Below are 25,241 nucleotides of genomic sequence, written 5' to 3' on the forward strand. Positions count from 1 at the left end.
GTGCATGCGCCGTTTTGACAGCAATCAAAAGGTTGGTATCTGTTTTTCTTTGCAACGCAACGGCTTTTTTTTTTGAAGCTACACATTCAAGAAAAAGAAATCTTACCTGCTAGCAAGGCTCTGCTGTAGGAAAGATGAAAAATGGGCAACAGAAACTTGTCGTATTTAGGCGAAAGGAGAGACGTATGACCAGCGATGCACAAAGCAGATTTTGAAGGCAGGCTGACCACTGAGCCTCAAAGGCGGCCAAACTGCTATTGAAAGGATGGTCAGGAGACCTGTCTGGAGAACTATGGCTACCTGGATGGAGTAGTCGTTATGCCTTACACATCTGTTTTATTCTGACACACAACTTCCGTGTTCATGGAAGAACTCTCTGTTCTGATTTTCTGACAGCCCTCCTTTATGTTCCTGGGATAAAAAAAAAAAAAAGGAAAGCAGAATTCAAGCAGTTTTCCGGGAATCTAATGAACTCGTATTGGCCTAAACTGAGCAGGGGGCACCATGCGCATTTCCCACTGCAAACTGAGGAACGGGACTTGGGTAGCCAATCCCACGGATAAACTGAAACGCACTTTTGGAACATCTTCCCTTCCTGTTTCCTAACCACTCGCCTGCGATGGAGAGAGAGAAGTCTTTAAAATCTTTGCTCTCTCGGGAGCCTTCACAGGCGGCTGTACAGTCATCGTAGGCTTTGAAGAAATCGGGAAGAGCCAGTTCCGTGCCCGAGATGGACGTTCGCCAGTTGTCACCGTTGCACGCTCTCACGGCCCTGAGAAAGAGATCCTGTAAAATCGGCAGGAATGAAAAGCAGCAGTAAGTGATCTGTGGAAAGCTGTGTGCAAAATCAAATCCAGTAAAGGATCTCTCTGCATTTCTGGATCCCGTCTGGACATAGAAGCTGTTATCCAGTTCATATGAGGACAACAACTACAGGTGGCTGATGGATTTTACCAGGTATTTCCGAGAGCGCAGAGGAGGTAATTCCATTTCAGCACAACAGAAGAGCCTGCTGGACCAAAGTAACAGCGGGAGCCTAAAGCACAGGTTTTGACAGGGCTTTTTAATGGAGTCTTAACACCGCATGTCCGAGTTCTTGTAAGTTGTGCCGCTACAGCACTCGTGCATTTGAGTAACTCTGTGCACCTGCTTAGCTCCACTAGTTACCTGCATGTAGTAGCTTTCAGGTATGCCGCTGTCTGTGATGTACTGTGACTCATTTATGGAACAGTGAAAAGCACGAGAGGTGAGAATTCCTGAACGCATCGAGGCGGCAGAACAGAGATGACTGAGGAAGACAGCAAGAGGGAAAGGAGAGTGAGAACACGTAAGCAACTGAGATCCTTGAATCTCACAGAAGAGGAGGAGTAAGAGAACAGTTCCAAAAGACCAGACTCTGAATAAAAAGCATACCTCATCAGGCTTTGTCTCCAAGTCTTTCGTATGCTCCTGTTGTGGTTTAACCCCAGCCGGCAACTAAGCACCACGCAGCCGCTCGCTCACTCTCACTGCCCCCCCGGTGGGAGGGGGAAGAGCATTGGAAGAGTAAAAGTGCGAAAAACCCGGGGGGTGAGAGGAAGACGGTTTAGTAGGTAAAGCAAAAGCCGCACGCGCAAGCAAAGCAAAGCAAAGCAAAGCAAGGAATTGGTTCCCGACTTCCCATGGGCAGGCAGGTGTTCAGGTGTTTTATTTTTTTACTTCTGTGTGCATGCATTTCTATTTTTTATTTTATATAGAGACACACACGTATTTTTATAAACTACCTGGTATATATACACCTATTTGGGAAGAGTGAGAGAGAAAGAAAAAGTCTGAAGCACTTGTGAAATGTTAAAACACATGCCTAAGTAAACTCAGTGGCTACGAGAAAGCTCCCTCCAGAGGAGCAAGCGGCGGCACAGAAACATCTACTCCCAGAACGCAAGATGTAGCCAAATTGCCCTGGGGAAGCCGCCTGATAAGAGCTCAGAGCTGGACTGCCATCTGCTAGGAAAGACTACACAAACAGCGGACACTAAAGGCAAACCCACCAAACTGCACCCCACAAACCTACTGCAAAGGGGATTGAAAACCAGTGGAAAGGGAGAGGGAGGAGGGATTTCTCCAGTTTCCCTCTCCCATTCCTACCTGCCCGTTCCTTAAGTGTCTCAGAAACAGTAAGTAGGTGTATTGGGTTTGCATGGCAAGGTTTTGGTAGCGGGGGGGCTACAGGGGTGGCTTCTGTGAGAAGCTGCTAGAAGCTTCCCCTATGTCCGATAAAGTTAATGCCAGTGGTTTCCAAGACGGACCTGCCGATGGCCAAGGCCGAGCCACTCAGCAACAGTGGTAGCGCCTCTGTGATAACATATTTAAGGAAGGGAAAAGAAGTTCCAGGGAGTTGCAGTTGCAGCCAGAGAGAGTGGAGTGAGAAGATGGGAGAGAACAACTCCGCAGACACCAGGTCAGTGAAGAAGGAGGGGGAGGAGGTGCTCCAGGCGCTGGAGCAGAGAGATTCCCCTGCAGCCCGTGGTGAAGACCATGGTGAGGCAGGCTGTCCCCCTGCAGCCCATGGAGGTCCACAGTGGAGCAGATATCCACCTGCAGCCCGTGGAGGACTCCCCGCCGGAGCAGGCGGATGCCCGAAGGACGCTGTGACCCCGTGGGAAGCCCGCGCTGGAGCAGGCTCCTGGCAGGACCTGCGGACCCGTGGCCCCGTGGAGAGAGGAGCCCACGCTGAAGCAGGTTTGCTGGCAGGACTTGTGACCCCGCGGGGGACCCACGCTGAAGCAGTCTGTTCCTGAAGGACTACACCCCGTGGATGGGACCCATGCTGGAGCAGTTGGTGAAGGACTGTCTCCCGTGGGAGGGACCCCACGCTGGAGCAGGGGAAGAGTGTGAGTCCTCCTCCCCCTGAGGAGGAAGGAGCGGCAGAAACGACGTGTGATGAACTGACCCAAACCCCATTCCCTGTCCCCTGCGCCGCTCGGGGGGAGAGGTAGAGAAAATAAGGAGTAAAGTTAAGCCTGGGAAGAAGGGAGGGGTGGGGAAGGTGTTTTAAGATTTGGTTTATTTCTCATTATCCTGCTCTAATTTGACTAGCAATAAATTAAACTAATTTCTTCCCCAAGTCGAGTCTGTTTTGCCCGTGACGGTAATCGGTGAGTGATCTCCCTGTCCTTATCGCGACCCACGAGCCTTTTGTTTTATGTTTTCTCCCTGTCCAGTTGAGGAGGGGGAGTGATAGAGCGGCTTTGGTGGGCACCTGGCATCTAGCCAGGGTCAACCCACCACAGTAGGAATGATTTTTGCTGTGATGCGTAGATTGCCAACTTTGTCCATACCACACGGGGGGGAAAGAATCGGTCAAGTCTGTAAGACAAGAACTGGAAACATTGGTGGTGATGTGATTTTGGTATGCGTCTATGGCTTTGAGAATGCGAGGAGTGCCTGCCCAGCGTGTTATTGAAACGTCCTGTCCCCTGCCTGACAGGTTGCGTTGTGTGTGTGTGCAGAGGCTTTAATGTAGAAAGGGAAGTTGTTGCGTGTGGTGTTGGAGCCGGGTTTAAAGGCAGCGAAGGGCGTGGGTGTGGTGGTGTGCGTGTGGGTAGCGTTGGTGTTTTGTGCGGGGAGGTTTGGTTGGTTGTGTGTGTGTAATTTGGGGAAAGGAGGGAATGTTTTTGGAGGCAAGGGCGGTGCTAGAAGTAAGAGAGAGGAAGAGTGAGGAAGGTAAGGGTCGGGGTCGGGTCCGGGTCCGGGTCCGGGTCCGGGTGGGGGTGATGTGGGTGTTCGGGGGAAGGCATTGGGTCCCCGTGGCGGGGAGGGTGTGGGCGTGGGTGGGGGCAAGGTGGTGTTGGGGCAAGCGGGTCCGGGGGCGGGCGGGGCGGGGGGCTAAGAGCGGCGCTGGGGGGAGGGGTGTCGGGGGCCGGTGTGGCGTCACCCGGCCCTCAGGTGTCTGCCGAGGGAAGCTAAGCAGGGGCGGCCCGGTTAGAACCGGGATGGGCGACCGCCCGCAGACACCTTTTGGCTCTGCCCCTTTTCTTCCGCTTTGGGGGTCCCCGCCCTTCACTCTCTTGCCCTGGACTTCCTCCTCCTCCTCCTCAAGCCTCCTCGCGCACCATCTGCAAATTGGCCCCTGGGTGCAAAGGGGGGTCGGGCCATCTCCCACCTCCTTTTTGGCCCGCCGGCCTCGCGCTCTAGCAGCCTCAGCGCCTCTGGGCCCGGCCCGTCCCCTGGGAGACGCATCTTCCACCTCCCTGGGCTGGGCTGGCTGGAGGGGTGCGGGGCCTTTCTGCCCAGCCAAGGTGGCGGGGGGGGCTTCCTTCGTCCCCTCGGAGGAGCTGGGGCAAGTCCCCGGCCCTGGGCCGGCTGGAGCGTGGGGTGTCCTGGGAGGTGGCGGGAGGCGACGGCAGGAGCAGGCAGGCAGGCAGGGCACTGCTGGCAGAGCGCCAGTGCTGCGGGTGCCGGCGGGAAGGAGGGATGCCCGTGCTGCGCCGGGCAGTTTCCCGGGCAGGGAGCGGGGCGGAGCAGGCCCGGCCCGGCGGGGCAGTCAGCTGAGGGCGCCGTGTCAGGGGACGGCGGGTTGAGGAGAGCCCGCTGCCGCCCGTCATGCTGCGGCTCCCGCTGGCCGGCTTGGCGGCACTCCTCCGGGCGGCGGTGAGTCCCCTCGCCTCCCCCTGCCCTCAGGGCACCCGCTCCGCGGCGGCGCCGGGGGGGCTGCGCCGTGCGGCCCCGTGGCCGCCCGCCCGGCGGCCCCGAGCTGTGAGGGGCGCGGGGGGCCGCCGGGCGGGCATGGCTCCCGGCTGGTAGGGGGCCTCCTCCCGCCCCCGGAGGAAGACGATTAACTTGGGGCCATTTCGAATTCAGGAGCGGTTCGGGGGTGGTGTTACTTAGGGCGCAGGTGCTGGGCCTGCGGCTGCGCCGAGAGGGGAGATGCCGGGGCAGGGGCGGCGGCGGCGGCGGCGACCCGGCTCCTTCTCCTGAGCGGTCCTGCCCGCTCCCGGCCAGGCCGGCCGCCGCGCTGGGCCCTCGCCGTTTTGGCTAGCAACTAGATGGTGCTAGTTGAATGATGCACAGGTGGTTCAAGCTGTGTGAAAAGTAGCACAGCCTCATGGGAGACCTTTATCAAAGGGAAGACTGGATGACAGCAAGTATGGTCTCTGAGGGGTGGGGTTATGGCTGAGACTGACGAAACTCTGAAGGTCTACAAAAGCTTGCTACAATAGGATAGGACTAGAGAAAACCTTCCATCAGAGAATTTCAAGTGTTCTCGGGGTATATGACGTTAGACAACACCACCGAACAGAAATATTTTAAAGCCTTTGTTTCCCTGTTAGCCACATTTGGCAGGTGAAAGCAAGTGATCTAAGCTGGTGCAGCAAGTCTCTGACCAAGGCAAAAGAACAGCAAAGGCCCCTTCCCCTGTTTTCATCTCTGACAACTCCTAACATGAAGAACACTGAAGCTAACTAAAAATAACTGGCCAAATGAAATGACCAGGCCCATCTTTTACAGGAGCAATGGAGTCCCCAGACACAGCAGTGTTCAATTCCAGCCAGCACTTAAAGCCAGAGACGCAAGTTCCTCCCTGAAGCGATCCCATGCCATGAGGACAGCTGGCTTCCAAACACAACTCATTGCTCAGGGATAAATACGTACCTAGTGCAGTCGCCAACTACTTGCGCTTAACGTTTTTTGCTCCATCTCTGGGAGTCAACGGCACCTCCCAGTTTGGTATCATCAGCAAACTTGCCAATGGTGCGTTCGACTCCTGCATCCAGATCGTTGATAAATATATTGAACAGAGCTGGCCCTCGAATTGAACCCCGAGGAACACCGCCGGCGACCGGTCGCCAGCCAGATGTAGCCCCGTTCACTGCAACCCTTTGAGCTCTGCCCTTCAACCAGTTCTTCACCCAGCGCACCATGAACCTGCTCATCCTTAGTTGGACAACTTGTCCAGAAGGATGCTGTGAGGGATGGTGTCCAAAGCCTTCCTAAAATCCTGAAAAACTACATTCACTGCCTTCCCTTCATCCACGAGGCAGGTGACCCTATCATAGAAGGATATCAAATTAGTTAACCAGGACTTTCCTTTTGTGAACCCATGTTGATTGTGCCTGATGATTGCATTATTCTTTAAATGCCTTTCAATAGTACTCGGTATAATCTTCTCCATCATTTTTCCAGGAACTGAGGTTAGACTAACAGGTCTGTAGTTCCCTGGGTCTTCCCTCACGCCCTTTTTGTAGATGAGAGTAACATTGGCTAGCTTCCAGTCAGCAGGGACCTCCCCAGACTCCCAAGACCTTTGGCAGATGATAGAGGGCTCCTGCCTTAACATCCGCTGGCTCCTTCAGTACTCTGGGATGAATCCCATCAGGCCGCATGGACTTGTGAACATTCAGCTGATACAGCTGGTCCCTTACAATTTCAGTGTCCACAAATGGAAAGTCACTGTTCCCACCTTCGTAGTCCTCCAACTCAGGGGACTGGGCAGCCCAAGGCCTGTCAGTATTATTAAAGACTGAGGCAAAAACCGCATGGAATGCCTCTGCTTTTTCTTCATCCCTATTAGTCAGAGGACCGTCTTCAACAAGGATTGGTCCAATGTTTTCTTTAGACCTCCTCTTGCTATTAACATACTTAAAAAAGGCCTTCTTGTTATCTGAAACAACACTGGCCAGTTTCAACTCTAATTGAGCTTTGGCCTTTCGTGTCTTCTCCCTGCATAAACAAACCACGGCTCTGTACTCGTCCTGCGAAGCCTGACCTTACTTCCAGAGATCATACAGTTTCTTTTTCCTCCCGAGCTCCACGAGGAGTTCCCTGTTCAGCCAAGCTGTTCTCCTGCCCCGCTTGCTTGACTTAGGACACAGTGGAATTGCCTGCTCCTGTGCTTCTGAACGGTGGTTCTTAAAGACTGACCAGCACTCGTGGACTCCTAAGCCCTCACAAGCAGATTCCCAAGCTACTCTGTTAAATAGCTCCCTGAAGAGCTTAATGTTTGCTCTCCTGAAGCCCAGGGTAGCAACTCTGCTGTCCTTTTTTCTCTTTACACTGAAAAGTTTAAACTCAACCATTTCATGATCACTGTGGCCAAGGCAGCCGCCTACCATCACATCCCCACGAGTGCTTCTCTATTCATGATTAGCAAGTCTAGGAGGGCATCTTTCCTAGTTGGCTCACTGAGTACCTGTGAGAAGAAGTTACCTCTTACAAGCTTCAAGAATTTCCAAGACGTGCTCGTCACAGCAGTATGATATTCCCAGTTGATATCTGGGAAGTTTAAATCTCCCATAAGGACAAGGGCTACCGATCCAGAAATTTCTCCTAATTGCCTATGGAATAACTCGTCGGTGCTCTCTTTGTGGCTGGTACTCGAATACATGCAATTCTATTATGTGCTTCATTTCACTGAGGTCTGTCATGGTTTAACCCCAGCCAGCAACTAAGCACCACACAGCCGCTCCCTCCCTCCCTCCTAGTGGGATGGGGGAGAGAATAGGAAGGCTAAAAGTGAGAAAACCCGTGGGGTGAGAGAAAGACAGTTTAGGAGGTAAAGCAAAAGCCGTGCACGCAAGCAAAGCAAAGCAAGGAATTCCTTCCCGACTTCCCATGGGCAGGCAGGTGTTCAGCCTTCTCCAGGGAAGCGGGGCTCGCTCACGTGTAACGGTTACTTGGGAAGACAAATGCCGTCACTCAGAACGTCCCCCCTTCCTCCTTCTGCTTCCCCCAGCTTTATATTGCTGAGCATGATGTCATATGGTATGGAATATCCTTTGGTCAGTTGCCTGCATCCCCAGCTGTCCTGTCTGTGTCCCCTCCCAGCTTCTTGTGCACCCCCAGCCTCCTGGCTGGTGGGGAGGGGTGAGAAGCAGAAAAGGCCTTGACTCTGTGTAAGCACTGCTCAGCGATAACGAAAACATCCCTGGGTTAATGTAGAAAGGGAAGTTGTTGCGTGTGGTGTTGGAGCCGGGTTTAAAGGCAGCGAATGGCGTGGGTGTGGTGGTGTGCGTGTGGGTAGCGTTGGTGTTTTGTGCGGGGAGGTTTGGTTGGTTGTGTGTGTGTAATTTGGGGAAAGGAGGGAATGTTTTTGTGAGGCAAGGGCGGTGCTAGACGTAAGAGAGAGGAAGAGTGAGGAAGGTAAGGGTCGGGTCGGGGTCCGGGTCCGTGTCCGGGTGGGGGTGATGTGGGTGTTCGGGGGAAGGCATTGGGTCCCCGTGGCGGGGAGGGTGTGGGTGTGGGTGGGGGCAAGGTGGTGTTGGGGCAAGCGGGTCCGGGTCGGGCAGGACGGGGGGGCTAAGAGCGGCGCTGGCGGGAGCAGCGGCTGGGGCCGGTGTGTAGCCACCCGGCCCTACGGTGTCTCTATTGGGGAAGCTAAGGAGGGGCGGTCCCGGTTAGGACCGGATGGGTGACCGCCAGGGGGCGCCCTTTTGCCTCTGCCCCTTTCCGTTGATGGGTGTGTCCCCCCTTCACTCTCTTGCCCTGGATTTCCTCCTCCTCCTCCTCAAGCCTCCTCAAGCCGCCTCGCGCACCATCTGCAAATTGGCCCCTGGGTGCAAAGGGGGGTCGGGCCATCTCCCACCTCCTTTTTGGCCCGCCGGCCTCGCGCTCTAGCAGCCTCAGCGCCTCTGGGCCCGGCCCGCCCCTGGGAGACGCATCTTCCACCTCCCTGGGCTGGGCTGGCTGGAGGGGTGCGGGGCCTTTCTGCCCAGCCAAGGTGGCGGGGGGGGCTTCCTTCGTCCCCTCGGAGGAGCTGGGGCAAGTCCCCGGCCCTGGGCCGGCTGGAGCGTGGGGTGTCCTGGGAGGTGGCGGGAGGCGACGGCAGGAGCAGGCAGGCAGGCAGGGCACTGCTGGCAGAGCGCCAGTGCTGCGGGTGCCGGCGGGAAGGAGGGATGCCCGTGCTGCGCCGGGCAGTTTCCCGGGCAGGGAGCGGGGCGGAGCAGGCCCGGCCGGCGGGGCAGTCAGCTGAGGGCGCCGTGTCAGGGGACGGCGGGTTGAGGAGAGCCCGCTGCCGCCCGTCATGCTGCGGCTCCCGCTGGCCGGCTTGGCGGCACTCCTCCGGGCGGCGGTGAGTCCCCTCGCCTCCCCTGCCCTCAGGGCACCCGCTCCGCGGCGGCGCCGGGGGGGCTGCGCCGTGCGGCCCCGTGGCCGCCCGCCGGCGGCCCCGAGCTGTGAGGGGCGCGGGGGGCCGCCGGGCGGGCATGGCTCCCGGCTGGTAGGGGGCTCCTCCCGCCCCCGGAGGAAGACGATTAACTTGGGGCCATTTCGAATTCAGGAGCGGTTCGGGGGTGGTGTTACTTAGGGCGCAGGTGCTGGGCCTGCGGCTGCGCCGAGAGGGGAGATGCCGGGGCAGGGGCGGCGGCGGCGGCGGCGGCGACCCGGCTCCTTCTCCTGAGCGGTCCTGCCCGCTCCCGGCCAGGCCGGCCGCCGCGCTGGGCCCTCGCCGTTTTGGCTAGCAACTAGATGGTGCTAGTTGAATGATGCACAGGTGGTTCAAGCTGTGTGAAAAGTAGCACAGCCTCATGGGAGACCTTTATCAAAGGGAAGACTGGATGACAGCAAGTATGGTCTCTGAGGGGTGGGGTTATGGCTGAGAGTGACGAAACTCTGAAGGTCTACAAAAGCTTGCTACAATAGGATAGGACTAGAGAAAACCTTCCATCAGAGAATTTCAAGTGTTCTCGGGGTATATGACGTTAGACAACACCACCGAACAGAAATATTTTAAAGCCTTTGTTTCCCTGTTAGCCACATTTGGCAGGTGAAAGCAAGTGATCTAAGCTGGTGCAGCAAGTCTCTGACCAAGGCAAAAGAACAGCAAAGGCCCCTTCCCCTGTTTTCATCTCTGACAACTCCTAACATGAAGAACACTGAAGCTAACTAAAAATAACTGGCCAAATGAAATGACCAGGCCCATCTTTTACAGGAGCAATGGAGTCCCCAGACACAGCAGTGTTCAATTCCAGCCAGCACTTAAAGCCAGAGACGCAAGTTCCTCCCTGAAGCGATCCCATGCCATGAGGACAGCTGGCTTCCAAACACAACTCATTGCTCAGGGATAAATACGTACCTAGTGCAGTCGCCAACTACTTGCGCTTAACGTTTTTTGCTCCATCTCTGGGAGTCAACGGCACCTCCCAGTTTGGTATCATCAGCAAACTTGCCAATGGTGCGTTCGACTCCTGCATCCAGATCGTTGATAAATATATTGAACAGAGCTGGCCCTCGAATTGAACCCCGAGGAACACCTGCCGGCGACCGGTCGCCAGCCAGATGTAGCCCCGTTCACTGCAACCCTTTGAGCTCTGCCCTTCAACCAGTTCTTCACCCAGCGCACCATGAACCTGCTTCATCCTTAGTTGGACAACTTGTCCAGAAGGATGCTGTGAGGGATGGTGTCCAAAGCCTTCCTAAAATCCTGAAAAACTACATTCACTGCCTTCCTTCATCCACGAGGCAGGTGACCCTATCATAGAAGGATATCAAATTAGTTAACCAGGACTTTCCTTTTGTGAACCCATGTTGATTGTGGCCTGATGATTGCATTATTCTTTAAATGCTTTCAATAGTACTCGGTATAATCTTCTCCATCATTTTTCCAGGAATGAGGTTAGACTAACAGGTCTGTAGTTCCCTGGGTCTTCCTCACGCCCTTTTTGTAGATGAGAGTAACATTGGCTAGCTTCCAGTCAGCAGGGACCTCCAGACTCCAAGACTTTGGCAGATGATAGAGGGCTCCTGCTTAACATCCGCTGGCTCTTCAGTACTGGGATGAATCCATCAGGCCGCATGGACTTGTGAACATTCAGCTGATACAGCTGGTCCTTACAATTTCAGTGTCCACAAATGGAAAGTCACTGTTCCCACCTTCGTAGTCTCCAACTCAGGGACTGGGCAGCCCAAGGCCTGTCAGTATTATTAAAGACTGAGCAAAAACCGGCATGGAATGCCTCTGCTTTTTCTTCATCCTATTAGTCAGAGGACGTTTCAACAAGGATTGGTCCAATGTTTTCTTTAGACTCCTCTTGCTATTAACATACTTAAAAAAGGCCTTCTTGTTATCTGAAACAACACTGGCCAGTTTCAACTCTAATTGAGCTTTGGCCTTTCGTGTCTTCTCCCTGCATAAACAAACCACGGCTCTGTACTCGTCCTGCGAAGCCTGACTTACTTCAGAGATCATACAGTTTTCTTTTTCCTCCCGAGCTCCACGAGGAGTTCCCTGTTCAGCCAAGCTGGTCTCCTGCCCGCTTGCTTGACTTAGGACACAGTGGAATTGCCTGCTCCTGTGCTTCTGACGGTGGTTCTTAAAGACTGACCAGCACTCGTGGACTCCTAAGCCCTCACAAGCAGATTCCCAAGCTACTCTGTTAAATAGCTCCCTGAAGAGCTTAATGTTTGCTCTCCTGAAGCCCAGGGTAGCAACTCTGCTGTCCTTTTTTCTCTTTACACTGAAAGTTTAAACTCAACCATTTCATGATCACTGTGGCCAAGGCAGCCGCCTACCATCACATCCCACGAGTGCTTCTCTATTCATGATTAGCAAGTCTAGGAGGGCATCTTTCCTAGTTGGCTCACTGAGTACCTGTGAGAAGAAGTTACCTCTTACAAGCTTCAAGAATTTCCAAGACGTGCTCGTCACAGCAGTATGATATTCCAGTTGATATCTGGGAAGTTTAAATCTCCATAAGGACAAGGGCTACCGATCAGAAATTTCTCCTAATTGCCTATGAATAACTCGTCGGTGCTCTCTTTGTGGCTGGTACTCGAATACATGCAATTCTATTATGTGCTTCATTTCACTGAGTCTGTCATGGTTTAACCCCAGCCAGCAACTAAGCACCACACAGCCGCTCCTCCTCTCCTCCCCCTAGTGGGATGGGGGAGAGAATAGGAAGGTAAAAGTGAGAAAACCCGTGGGGTGAGAGAAAGACAGTTTAGGAGGTAAAGCAAAAGCCGTGCAGCGCAAGCAAAGCAAAGCAAGGAATTCCTTCCCGACTTCCCATGGGCAGGCAGGTGTTCAGCCTTCTCCAGGGAAGCGGGGCTCGCTCACGTGTAACGGTTACTTGGGAAGACAAATGCCGTCATCTCAGAACGTCCCCCCTTCCTCCTTCTGCTTCCCCAGCTTTATATTGCTGAGCATGATGTCATATGGTATGGAATATCCCTTTGGTCAGTTGCCTGCATCCCCAGCTGTCCTGTCTGTGTCCCCTCCCAGCTTCTTGTGCACCCCCAGCCTCCTGGCTGGTGGGGAGGGGTGAGAAGCAGAAAAGGCCTTGACTCTGTGTAAGCACTGCTCAGCGATAACGAAAACATCCTGGGTTAATGTAGAAAGGGAAGTTGTTGCGTGTGGTGTTGGAGCCGGGTTTAAAGGCAGCGAATGGCGTGGGTGTGGTGGTGTGCGTGTGGGTAGCGTTGGTGTTTTGTGCGGGGAGGTTTGGTTGGTTGTGTGTGTGTAATTTGGGGAAAGGAGGGAATGTTTTTGTGAGGCAAGGGCGGTGCTAGACGTAAGAGAGAGGAAGAGTGAGGAAGGTAAGGGTCGGGGTCGGGGTCCGGGTCCGTGTCCGCGGTGGGGGTGATGTGGGTGTTCGGGGGAAGGCATTGGGTCCCCGTGGCGGGGAGGGTGTGGGTGTGGGTGGGGGCAAGGTGGTGTTGGGGCAAGCGGGTCCGGGTGCGGGCAGGACGGGGGGGCTAAGAGCGGCGCTGGCGGGAGCAGCGGCTGGGGCCGGTGTGTAGCCACCCGGCCCTACGGTGTCTCTATTGGGGAAGCTAAGGAGGGGCGGTCCCGGTTAGGACCGGATGGGTGACCGCCAGGGGGCGCCCTTTTGCCTCTGCCCCTTTCCGTTGATGGGTGTGTCCCCCCTTCACTCTCTTGCCCTGGATTTCCTCCTCCTCCTCCTCAAGCCTCCTCAAGCCCTCGCGCACCATCTGCAAATTGGCCCCTGGGTGCAAAGGGGGGTCGGGCCATCTCCCACCTCCTTTTTGGCCGCCGGCCTCGCGCTCTAGCAGCCTCAGCGCCTCTGGGCCCGGCCCGTCCCCTGGGAGACGCATCTTCCACCTCCCTGGGCTGGGCTGGCTGGAGGGGTGCGGGGCCTTTCTGCCCAGCCAAGGTGGCGGGGGGGGCTTCCTTCGTCCCTCGGAGGAGCTGGGGCAAGTCCCGGCCCTGGGCCGGCTGGAGCGTGGGGTGTCCTGGGAGGTGGCGGGAGGCGACGGCAGGAGCAGGCAGGCAGGCAGGCAGGGCACTGCTGGCAGAGCGCCAGTGCTGCGGGTGCCGGCGGGAAGGAGGGATGCCCGTGCTGCGCCGGCAGTTTCCCGGGCAGGGAGCGGGGCGGAGCAGGCCCGGCCCGGCGGGGCAGTCAGCTCATGGCGCCGTGTCAGGGGACGGCGGGTTGAGGAGAGCCCGCTGCCGCCCGTCATGCTGCGGCTCCTGCTCCCGCTGGCCGGCTTGGCGGCACTCCTCCGGGCGGCGGTGAGTCCCCTCGCCTCCCCCTGCCCTAAGGGCACCCGCTCCGCGGCGGCGTGGTGCTTCGTTGCTGGCTGGGGTGAAGCACGACACGCTCCCCCCGCGGCGGGAGGGGGAAGAGAAGCGGAAAAGGGCGAAAAACCGTGGGTGAGAGGAAGACAGTTTAGGTAGGTAAAGCAAAAGCCGCACACGCAAGCAAAGCAAAGCAAGCAGCAAAGCAAGGAATTGGTTCCCGACTTCCCAGGGGCAGGGCAGGTGTTCAGCCTTCTCCAGGAAAGCAGGGCTCCCTCACGTGTAACGGTTACTTGGGAAGACAAATGCCGTCACTGCCGAACAGTCCCCCTTCCTCCTTCTTCCTCCAGCTTTTTATTGCTGAGCATGACGTCATATTTGGTATGGACTAGCTCCTTGGTCAGCTGGGTCAGCCGTCCCAGCTGTGTCCCCTCCCAGCTTCTGCGCACCCCAGCCTCCTCGCCGAAATGACCAGGCCCATCTTTTACAAGAGCAATGGAGTCCCCAGGCACAGCAGTGTTCAATTCCAGCCAGCGCTTAAAGCCAGAGACGCAAGTTCCTCCCTGAAGCGATCCCATGCCATGAGGACAGCTGGCTTCCAAACACAACTCATTGCTCAGGGATAAATACGTACCTAGTGCAATCGCCAACTACTTGCGCTTAACGTTTTTTGCTCCATCTCCTTTCTGCAGGAAGAACCTCGGAGGCAGAATCTCTCTCCCTGGAGCAAGAGCGCAGTTCAGCCCAGGCAGCGCAAGTCAATTTGAATTTTCGTATCTCAAGAACAGAATATTTGTAAGGCGCGCACACGGCCGTGATGACATCATGCAGTAACTCCTACCCTTCCTTCTCGCCACTAGTGCTGGGAATTGTCCTTTCCTTCCAAGGAGGAAGAGGAAGGACGAGAGCAAGTGCCAATCACAGCTGAGCACGGACGCTGTCCTCTTGACAGTGGCTTGGGGGTTATCCTGATGTCAGGGCTCTGACCCGCTGGGGAAGAAAGCCTCTGTTTCTTGCTTTACCACCTGTGATTTGACCTCCCTCCTTACCTGCTGTCCTAGGCACCTGCCTGCTTTGCCCAAGAGTAAAGCCTGGCTTGAGGAACAGCCTGCAAGAGCTATTTTGTGTCAGCTGTACCGGGGGATACCAGTTCCCCACTGGGAGAAACTGTGGAGCTGCTCAGGTATCCACGTATTTCACCAAAGTTTCCCCTCACCAACATGTCTGCTGGCTTTAGGACAAAAAGTTGGGCTGGTTTTCCTCCTAGCGACTTGGAAATTCTGTCGCATTTTTCGTGTTTTTAAGTTGTGGAGAAAACATGGCAGGCGTTCTCCACACCAGTAGCGTCAACAGCAGTGAGCCCAGAGCACCGGAGAAATGACTTGTTGCTTTCGCTACCAAAGAGCATAGGAAGTGTGCATGCACCGTTTTGACAGCAATCAAAAGGTTGGTATCTGTTTTTCTTTGCAACGCAACGGCTTTTTTTTTTGAAGCTACACATTCAAGAAAAAGAAATCTTACCTGCTAGCAAGACTCTGCTGTAGGAAAGATGAAAAATGGGCAACAGAAACTTGTCGTATTTAGGCGAAAGGAGAGACGTATGACCAGCGATGCACAAAGCAGATTTTGAAGGCAGGCTGACCACTGAGCCTCAAAGGCGGCCAAACTGCTATTGAAAGGATGGTCAGGAGACCTGTCTGGAGAACTATGGCTACCTGGATGGAGTAGTCGTTATTCCTTACACATCTGTTTTATTCTGACACACAACTTCCGTGTTCATGGAAGAACTCTCTGTTCTGATTTTCTGACAGCCCTCCTTTATGTTCCTGGGATAAAAAAAAAAAAAAAAAAGGAAAGCAGAATTCAAGCAGTTTTCCGGGAATCTAATGAACTCGTATTGGCCTAAACTGAGCAGGGGGCACCATGCGCATTTCCCACTGCAAACTGAGGAACGGGACTTGGGTAGCCAATCCCACGGATAAACTGAAACGCACTTTTGGAACATCTTCCCTTCCTGTTTCCTAACCACTTGCCTGCGATGGAGAGAGAGAAGTCTTTAAAATCTTTGCTCTCTCGGGAGCCTTCACAGGCGGCTGTACAGTCATCGTAGGCTTTGAAGAAATCGGGAAGAGCCAGTTCCGTGCCCGAGATGGACGTTCGCCAGTTGTCACCGTTGCACGCTCTCACGGCCCTGAGAAAGAGATGCTGTAAAATCGGCAGGAATGAAAAGCAGCAGTAAGTGATCTGTGGAAAGCTGTGTGCAAAATCAAATCCAGTAAAGGATCTCTCTGCATTTCTGGATCCCGTCTGGACATAGAAGCTGTTATCCAGTTCATATGAGGACAACAACTACAGGTGGCTGATGGATTTTACCAGGTATTTCCGAGAGCGCAGAGGAGGTAATTCCATTTCAGCACAACAGAAGAGCCTGCTGGACCAAAGTAACAGCGGGAGCCTAAAGCACAGGTTTTGACAGGGCTTTTTAATGGAGTCTTAACACCGCATGTCCGAGTTCTTGTAAGTTGTGCCGCTACAGCACTCGTGCATTTGAGTAACTCTGTGCACCTGCTTAGCTCCACTAGTTACCTGCATGTAGTAGCTTTCAGGTATGCCGCTGTCTGTGATGTACTGTGACTCATTTATGGAACAGTGAAAAGCACGAGAGGTGAGAATTCCTGAACGCATCGAGGCGGCAGAACAGAGATGACTGAGGAAGACAGCAAGAGGGAAAGGAGAGTAAGAGAACACGTAAGCAACTGAGATCCTTGAATCTCACAGAAGAGGAGGAGTAAGAGAACAGTTCCAAAAGACCAGACTCTGAATAAAAAGCATACCTCATCAGGCTTTGTCTCCAAGTCTTTCGTATGCTCCTGTTGTGGTTTAACCCCAGCCGGCAACTAAGCACCACGCAGCCGCTCGCTCACTCTCACTGCCCCCCCGGTGGGAGGGGGAAGAGCATTGGAAGAGTAAAAGTGCGAAAAACCCGGGGGGTGAGAGGAAGACGGTTTAGTAGGTAAAGCAAAAGCCGCACACGCAGCAAAGCAAAGCAAAGCAAAGCAAAGCAAAGCAAGGAATTGGTTCCCGACTTCCCATGGGCAGGCAGGTGTTCAGGTGTTGTATTTTTTTACTTCTGTGTGCATGCATTTCTATTTTTTATTTTATATAGAGACACACACGTATTTTTATAAACTACCTGGTATATATACACCTATTTGGGAAGAGTGAGAGAGAAAGAAAAAGTCTGAAGCACTTGTGAAATGTTAAAACACATGCCTAAGTAAACTCAGTGGCTACGAGAAAGCTCCCTCCAGAGGAGCAAGCGGCGGCACAGAAACATCTACTCCCAGAACGCAAGATGTAGCCAAATTGCCCTGGGGAAGCCCCCTGATAAGAGCTCAGAGCTGGACTGCCATCTGCTAGGAAAGACTACACAAACAGCGGACACTAAAGGCAAACCCACCAAACTGCACCCCACAAACCTACTGCAAAGGGGATTGAAAACCAGTGGAAAGGGAGAGGGAGGAGGGATTTCTCCAGTTTCCCTCTCCCATTCCTACCTGCCCGTTCCTTAAGTGTCTCAGAACAGTAAGTAGGTGTATTGGGTTTGCATGGCAAGGTTTTGGTAGCGGGGGGGCTACAGGGTGGCTTCTGTGAGAAGCTGCTAGAACTTCCCTATGTCCGATAAAGTTAATGCCAGTGGTTTCCAAGACGGACCTGCGATGGCCAAGGCCGAGCCACTCAGCAACAGTGGTAGCGCTCTGTGATAACATATTTAAGGAAGGGAAAAGAAGTTCCAGGGGAGTTGCAGTTGCAGCCAGAGAGAGCGGAGTGAGAAGATGGGAGAGAAACAACTCGCAGACACCCAGGTCAGTGAAGAAGGAGGGGAGAGGTGCTCCAGGCGCTGGAGCAGAGAGATTCCCCTGCAGCCCGTGTGAAGACCATGGTGAGGCAGGCTGTCCCCTGCAGCCCATGGAGGTCCACAGTGGAGCAGATATCCACCTGCAGCCCGTGGAGGACCCCCCGCCGGAGCAGGCGGATGCCCGAAGGACGCTGTGACCCCGTGGGAAGCCCGCGCTGGAGCAGGCTCCTGGCAGGACCTGCGGACCCGTGGCCCTGTGGAGAGAGGAGCCCACGCTGAAGCAGGTTTGCTGGCAGGACTTGTGACCCCGCGGGGGACCCACGCTGAAGCAGTCTGTTCCTGAAGGACTACACCCCATGGATGGGACCCATGCTGGAGCAGTTGGTGAAGTACTGTCTCCCGTGGGAGGGACCCCACGCTGGAGCAGGGGAAGAGTGTGAGTCCTCCTCCCCCTGAGGAGGAAGGAGCGGCAGAAACGACGTGTGATGAACTGACCCAAACCCCCATTCCCCGTCCCCCTGCGCCGCTCGGGGGGAGGAGGTAGAGAAAATAAGGAGTAAAGTTAAGCCTGGGAAGAAGGGAGGGGTGGGGGGAAGGTGTTTTAAGATTTGGGTTTATTTCTCATTATCCTGCTCTAATTGACTAGCAATAAATTAAACTAATTTCTTCCCCAAGTCGAGTCTGTTTTGCCCGTGACGGTAATCGGTGAGTGATCTCCCTGTCCTTATCTCGACCCACGAGCCTTTTGTTTTCTCCCTGTCCAGTTGAGGAGGGGAGTGATAGAGCGGCTTTGGTGGGCACCTGGCATCTAGCCAGGGTCAACCCACCACAGTAGGAATGATTTTTGCTGTGATGCATACATTGCCAACTTTGTCCATACCACACAGGGGGGAAAGAATCGGTCAAGTATGTAAGAGAAGAACTGGAAACATTGGTGGTGATGTGATTTTGGTATGCGTCTATGGCTTTGAGAATGCGAGGAGTGCCTGCCCAGCGTGTTATTGAAACGTCCTGTCCCCTGCCTGACAGGTTGCGTTGTGTGTGTGTGCAGAGGCTTTAATGTAGAAAGGGAAGTTGTTGCGTGTGGTGTTGGAGCCGGGTTTAAAGGCAGCGAAGGCGTGGGTGTGGTGGTGTGCGTGTGGGTAGCGTTGGTGTTTTGTGCGGGGAGGTTTGGTTGGTTGTGTGTGTGTAATTTGGGGAAAGGAGGGAATGTTTTTGGGAGGCAAGGGCGGTGCTAGAAGTAAGAGAGAGGAAGAGTGAGGAAGGTGAGGGTCCGGGTCGGGTCCGGGTCGTGGTCGTGGTCGGGTCCGGGTCCGGGTCCGGGGTAGGGGTGTTGTGGGTGTTCGGGGGAAGGCATTGGGTCCCCGTGGCGGGGAGGGTGTGGGCGGGGTGGGGGCAAGGTGGTGTTGGGGCAAGCGGGTCCGGGTGCGGGCGGGGCGGGGGGGCTAAGAGCGGCGCTGGGGGAGGGGCGTCGGGGGCCGGTGTGGCGTCACCCGGCCTAGGTGTCTGTTCGAGGGAAGCTAAGCAGGGGCGGCCCCGGTGAGGCCAGGATGGGTGACCGCCGCAGACCCCTTTTGGCTCTGCCCCTTCTTCCGCTTTGGGTGTCCCCCCCTTCACTCTCTTGCCCTGGATTTCCTCCTCCTCCTCCTCCTCCTCCTCAAGCCTCCTCGCGCACCATCAGCAAATTGGCCGCCTGGGTGCAAAGGGGGGTCGGGCCATCTCCCACCTCCTTTTTGGCCCGCCGGCCTCGCGCTCTAGCAGCCTCAGCGCCTCTGGGCCCGGCCCGTCCCCTGGGAGACGCATCTTCCACCTCCCTGGGCTGGGCTGGCTGGAGGGGTGCGGGGCCTTTCTGCCCAGCCAAGGTGGCGGGGGGGGCTTCCTTCGTCCCCTCGGAGGAGCTGGGGCAAGTCCCCGGCCCTGGGCCGGCTGGAGCGTGGGGTGTCCTGGGAGGTGGCGGGAGGCGACGGCAGGAGCAGGCAGGCAGGCAGGGCACTGCTGGCAGAGCGCCAGTGCTGCGGGTGCCGGCGGGAAGGAGGGATGCCCGTGCTGCGCCGGGCAGTTTCCCGGGCAGGGAGCGGGGCGGAGCAGGCCGGGGCGGGGCAGTCAGCGGAGGGCGCCGTGTCAGGGGACGGCGGGTTGAGGAGAGCCCGCTGCCGCGCCGTCATGCTGCGGCTCCTGCTCCCGCTGGCCGGCTTGGCGGCACTCCTCTGGGCGGCGGTGAGTCCCCTCGCCTCCCCCTGCCCTCAGGGCACCCGCTCCGCGGCGGCGTGGTGCTTCGTTGCTGGCTGGGGTGAAAGCACGACACACTCCCCCCCCGGCGGGAGGGGGAAGAGAAGCGGAAAAGGGCGAAAAACCCGTGGGGTGAGAGGAAGACAGTTTAGTAGGTAGAGCAAAAGCCGCACACGCAAGCAAAGCAAAGCAAAGCAAGGAATTGGTTCCCGACTTCCCATGGGCAGGCAGGTGTTCAGCCTTCTCCAGGAAAGCAGGGCTCCCTCACGTGTAACGGTTACTTGGGAAGACAAATGCCGTCACTCCAAACGTCCCCCCTTCCTCCTTCTTCCTCCAGCTTTTTATTGCTGAGCATGACGTCATATGGTATGGAATATCCCTTTGGTCAGTTGGCTGCATCCCCAGCTGAGGTGCAGCAAGACTGTCAGTTGAGTGTGTTCCCTGGTTTGCTGCAAGCGCTGGGCTCCAGTGACCCGTGCTGGATACCTGCCAGTCCGCTCCACGGCTCCACGTGGGAGCAAAGCAAACAGTGCTGTTGATTAGAACCCAAGGTGTAAAGAAGTAGTTGACAGCATGGCCTGCTTCCTCCTGGCTGTGGGCTTAAAGACCTTAAAGGCAGAGGAGCTCAGGAGCTCCCCGAGGTATTTTTTTCTGTAGAAGCAGTTTTGACAGCAAAGCTCCACTTCCATCTTTTCTTCCCACCATTAAGATGAAGCTTTTGTCTCACACATCTCGTGAAGTAGAGATGCGATGCCGCTTCCGTGCACATTGGCAAAGAACACTCACCTTTGAATGCTCTCATACTTCTTCTTTGATCGATAAGACTCGGGAGCAGGTAGGAGAGATGAGCCCATGGCTTGTATCCTACCAAAGAGAGTAGGGATGCAAGCTGGGAGAAATCAATCTCTCTCTCTGTTTTTTTGTGTAGAAGGCCTTTGCTCTTCTGAATACCAAAACTAGCAATAGTGAAGTGCATGTGGGAGACAAACAGGATGATTTTCTACGTGGTATTGGGTGAGGAAAACAATTTCAGTGTTCTGGAAGATCAGCAGTCAGACCCAGCCGTGAGCCCTCTCTTCTCCCAGCTGCCCAGCGGCAGTTCTGTCCGCCTGCCCTTGTGTGCCATGTACCCCGGCCCCTCACCATCTCGAAGGCGCTGGGCCGGGCCCGCACTGCGTATGATGGTGTTTTTCCTGTCCTGGGGAGACCAGAACGGGATGCAGGACTCCACATGCAGTCTCAAAAGTGCCAGATAAGACAGGAGAGCATTTTTAAAGTCGTTTGTTATTGGGCTTTATTGTTTTTTAAATTGGGTTTTATTGTTTTATAGTTTTTTTAACTGTTTCTTGGCCAATCTTGCCAAAACTTCTTCCTGTCAGAACTGAAGTCTTCTGCTTCTCCAAAGGAAGAGTTGTCTCTCCATCTTGAATGTTTCCAGGGATGGCGCATCTACCTTCTTTGATGATGTGTTGCTATTCTCTGCGCACTGCCAGGCAGGTCTGGCTTCATCTTCACCGCCCCATTCCGTAGCTGAGGCAAGAGCTAGCTGAGGACAGCCACCCCCCACTGGCTTTCTCATCTGCAGACCGAAAAAATGCCACCTCCAGACCCCAATAACCTCGGTGACGCTCCAGGGGAGTCCAGCAGGCTCCGGCGGTGTCCAGTGGTGTCCGGCGGTCTTGGTGGTCTCCAGCGGTCTCCGATGCTGTCCAGTGGTGTCTAGCGGTCTCCGATGGTCTCCAAGGGACTCCTCCTGATGCTATGGCGCTGCCGGCCAGAACGTGGCAGCCCCTCTCCTCGCCTCTTCCCCAGGGCTCAGGGCAGAGGAGATGCCCCCCTTCCTGAGGGGTGAGAGTCAGGGGTGGGCAAGCAGGGCTCAGCTGCGGCTTGACAGCTGGGTGATCTTCCTGATGAGCCTGCTGGGTGTCAGTGTGGATGGTTGACTTACGGCTAGCATCGGCTGCAGGGGTGGCACCGCTTGTTGGGAGCTGGCGGTTTGGAGGGTCCCTGAGAGCCCCCGGCGGTCCTGCGGCACTTTGGGCACCATGGTGTTGGAGGCACCCCGGCCATGGTGGTGCAGTGCCCCATCAGCCCTGCAGGAGCTGGATCCACCTCCATTGGCTCTTCCTCCTCTTGAGGTGGATGCACCTCCATGGGCTCATCGCCATTCTGTGCGGGGTGAGCTCCAGCCACCGCTCGCCTGCCATAGGTGTTGCTGCTCTGGTCAGCCCACTTCTGTTTTTGGGGATGTGGAGGCATCCTCAGTGGTTCGAGAAGCTCTTCTTGCTCGTACCACTGACCATGGGCTCTCGCCTCGCTTCGCTGGATCCTCCTCTACCAAACATGCTTGGTGTCAGAATCTCGAGCTGCTCAGCGAGCTGTGGGCCAGCCGCAGGGGTGCCTGCTTGTGTAACAGAAGGCTGGTGACACCAGCAACGGAAGTCGCTGTGGCTGGGACGGTGGCCCATGAAGCCATGAAGGCCCCATTCCAGGGGGCCATTTTGCTTGCCAGAGAGAAAGGCTGCCCCTCAGGCACCGGGACTGCCCTCCAGCTCCCCTTGTGTGCTCTGGGCTCCAGCCCCCTCCTCGTGCCAGGCCTGGGGTCCCCTCAACGCGACAGTGGGCACAGTGTCCCAGGAGGGTCAGGGAGTCTCCATTACCCTCCAACCGCATGGCTCCCTGCAAGTGGCATCCTCCCACCCGCCAGTAGCAGAGAGGGGCAGAGGGGAGGAGAGGGCCTGGGTCCTCCAGGCTGCTGGGCAGGGGTGATGGGAGGAGTCCATTGTAGGGCCACCGAGGTCCTTGGGGCCTGGAGGTGGGGTTTTCAGTCTGAGGACGGCAAGGCCCATGGGGGATTGCTGTCCCCGGCTAGTTCTTGCCTCAGCTACCGAATGGGCGGTTGAAGGTGAAGCCAGAGCCGCCCTGGCATTGCACTAAGAATTGCTGCAGATCAGTCGTGACTCTAGACAAGCACGCAGGACCGATTTGATCTTGGCTACAGGCTCTTCAGGGGAGTGCTTAGGGTGAAGGGTGTGTAGGTACTTCTCTCCCATCAGGTGATTCCCATGTACCTCAAGCAGTGTAAAAGCTGTTGAGAGCACAACATCAGTTAAGGAGCAGAGGGAGGTGTTTTTCTTTCCTCCACAGTGACTAAATGACAGAGAGTCTGCAAACAGAAATCTTGCTGACTGTGGTTGAAAGAAGGAAAATGAAGCTGGCTGTGAAGGTGTTTCTGGTGACGGCTTGCTGTGCCTGTGCTGCCACGGTGACAGCAGATCCCAAGGTGCCGCTTTTTCCTATGTCCTTCCAGTCCTCTGCTTTCATGGCTTGTATAGATACGGAAGGCAATACCGACTTTTAAGCTATCCACTGGTGTCATGGGGGAATGTGTCATCTCTCTGCTATTTACTAGTTTCCTTTCTCCCTTTGGCTTGTGCTTTTTGTCCTGGCCACTGTGAAGACTGCATCTTTAGAGGGCTGTTTGTCTTTTCTTTGGGTTAGATTTCTAGTAGCTTTTAGGTGACAGAGAGGGATGGTGCAGGTGGGGAGGAGGGGCTGATGAGCACTGTCATTTTCATGTAATGAAAACCATTCTGGATGATTGCAGGTGTTACTTTGCTGTCTTCTTGCTTTAATGATCTCCTTCCCTTCCCTCTTCCCCTTCCCTCTTCCCTTCCCCTCCCTTTCCCCCTCACCCTTCCCTTTTTCCTTTCCCTTTCCTTTTCCCTTTTTTTTCCTTTTCTGTTCTGTTCTTTTTTTCTTTTCTCTTTCCCTTTCCTTTTCCCTTTTCCCTTTCTCTTCCCATTTCCTTTTCCATTTTCCTTCACTGCTGGCAATAAAAAGGGGTTTAGCTAGCTTGTACTTCTGCTGCCTTTTTTTTCCCGGTACCCACGCATAAACTAGAAGAAAAACACAAGGAAATCCATTTCGGTAAAACCAGCACGGCTAAAATAAGCTTGCCATTTCAGCACGAAACTAGAGTGTTTTACAGGAATCCCTTTGCAGCCCTGAAAGGAGGCAAACTTGCCAGTACATCCAAACGGTAATATACAAATGGAGAAACGTCAGGGGTAGTATTTTACTGCTGACAAGCCGTACGATGCCTTGCACATAGAATGTGCTTTTTACACAGGCATCTCAAATGATTTTTATAAATACAGGGAGCGTCACAACACCACTGCTGCGCAGTGCTGGAACAGAGTCATTCCTGGTTTTTGGGGAGACAGCTGAAGCACAGCAATTTTTTTCCAGCTGACATAGTTGACAATTGATGGATCGAAGCGTCTGAGTAAGGATTCCCCACTTTGTTCTGGGTTTGTTTTGTGCCATCAGCATGAGAAACTCCCTGGCTCTTACCTTAGGTAGTCTTGGGCAAGTATTTAATCTATCAGCATCATAATTCCTTTATCATAAAATTGAAAAAGATTAAAAGTCCAATCATGTCAATGGACTAATGTATTCATTATCGCAGTGTATTTTGAAGACAAAACCATTGTAATAACTGTGTAAGAACACAGATACATCTAGTGTATTGCATACGGAACTAACAAGTGTCGGTAATAGGCACAGTATAAACAGATGGTCTATATTACATACTATCTAATCTCTACCAACTTTACAAAAAAATTGTAGAACTCTTTTTTTATGGCTGCTGTGAAAAAATATTGAAAAAAATTGTGTAAATATATTATCACCTATAAATAAAGCCCATTAAAATTGATTTGTAAAGCCATGACATGACTAAAACATAACCTTTCATGTTTTTTAAAATGCTTCACACTGCATAAACTCTTTGTACTTGAGTCCACATACATGCTGCTGCTGCTGGGAAAATAACGTATTTATTTCACTGTTGTATCATCCATCTGTTTTTAAAGATAATTATCGCCGTGATTTCTGTTTGCTGCTTCGGTTTTGGTTGTTTGCTTTATGGAGCACAAGCAAAACTAAACTCAGGCATGTCCAGGTTTCAGTTTTATTAAGCACTGACCATAATGTATGCATCTGCCCAACACTAGGACATTATAAACAAAGTTTATACTGTTTATAAACAATTTCATGTTCTGTCATATAAGAGCTATCAGTCCATATTTAAAAGCTATTAACCTTGTCTGAGCCAGGAATTCACCGTAGCTTCCCTAAGAAGAAACTCCAGCAGATCACTGGTGAGGCCACACCTGGAGCGCCATGTCCAGTGCTGGGCTTCCCAGTACAAAAAAAAAAAAAGAGATGGAGCTACTGGAGAGAGTCCAGGAAAGGGCCACTCAGATGATGAAGGGACCAGAGCATCTCTCCTATGAGGAGAGGCTGAGAGAGCTGGGACTGTTCAGCCTGGAGAAGAGAAGGCTCAGGGGGGACCTCATCAATGTGTATAAATATCTGAAGGGAGGGCGCACAGCGGACAGAGCCAGGCTCTTTCCAGTGGTGCCCAGTGACAGGACCAGAGGCGACGGGCACAAACCGAAACACAGGAGGTTCCCCCTGAACATCAGGAAACGCTTTTTCACTGCAAGGGTGACTGAGCACTGGCACAGGTTGCCCAGAGACGTGATGGAGTCTCTGTCCTTGGAGATATTCCAAAGTCGTCTGGACACGGACCTGGGCAAGCGGCTCTGGGTGGCCCTGCTTGAGCAGGGGGGTTGGACAAGATGAACCCCAGAGGGCCCTGCCACCCTCAACCATGCTGTGATTCTGTGA

The 25,241-nt window shown here is 54.4% G+C and overlaps 1 protein-coding gene across 3 annotated transcripts; it reads right to left on the reverse strand.

The window, feature by feature from the left end:
• Positions 1–442: 442 nt before the first annotated feature.
• Positions 443–16,410, reverse strand: LOC127013853 (cartilage-associated protein-like). Of its 3 annotated transcripts, none has more exons than XM_050892901.1 (3): positions 16,291–16,410; positions 1,168–1,288; positions 443–786 (listed from the first exon to the last, which is right to left on the reverse strand). In XM_050892901.1, exons 1-3 carry the CDS (start codon positions 16,293–16,295, stop codon positions 484–486), a joined length of 429 nt encoding a protein of 142 aa, XP_050748858.1. In that variant the 5' UTR covers positions 16,296–16,410; the 3' UTR covers positions 443–483. The 3 variants fall into 3 exon arrangements, with proteins under 3 accessions (XP_050748858.1, XP_050748857.1, XP_050748859.1); XM_050892900.1 differs by lacking the exon at positions 16,291–16,410 and adding an exon at positions 1,414–1,533; XM_050892902.1 differs by lacking the exons at positions 1,168–1,288; positions 16,291–16,410 and adding an exon at positions 16,043–16,160.
• Positions 16,411–25,241: the final 8,831 nt, after the last annotated feature.

The sequence above is a fragment of the Gymnogyps californianus genome, chromosome 2 (assembly GCF_018139145.2).
Source record: "Gymnogyps californianus isolate 813 chromosome 2, ASM1813914v2, whole genome shotgun sequence".
Classification (NCBI taxonomy): domain Eukaryota; kingdom Metazoa; phylum Chordata; class Aves; order Accipitriformes; family Cathartidae; genus Gymnogyps; species Gymnogyps californianus.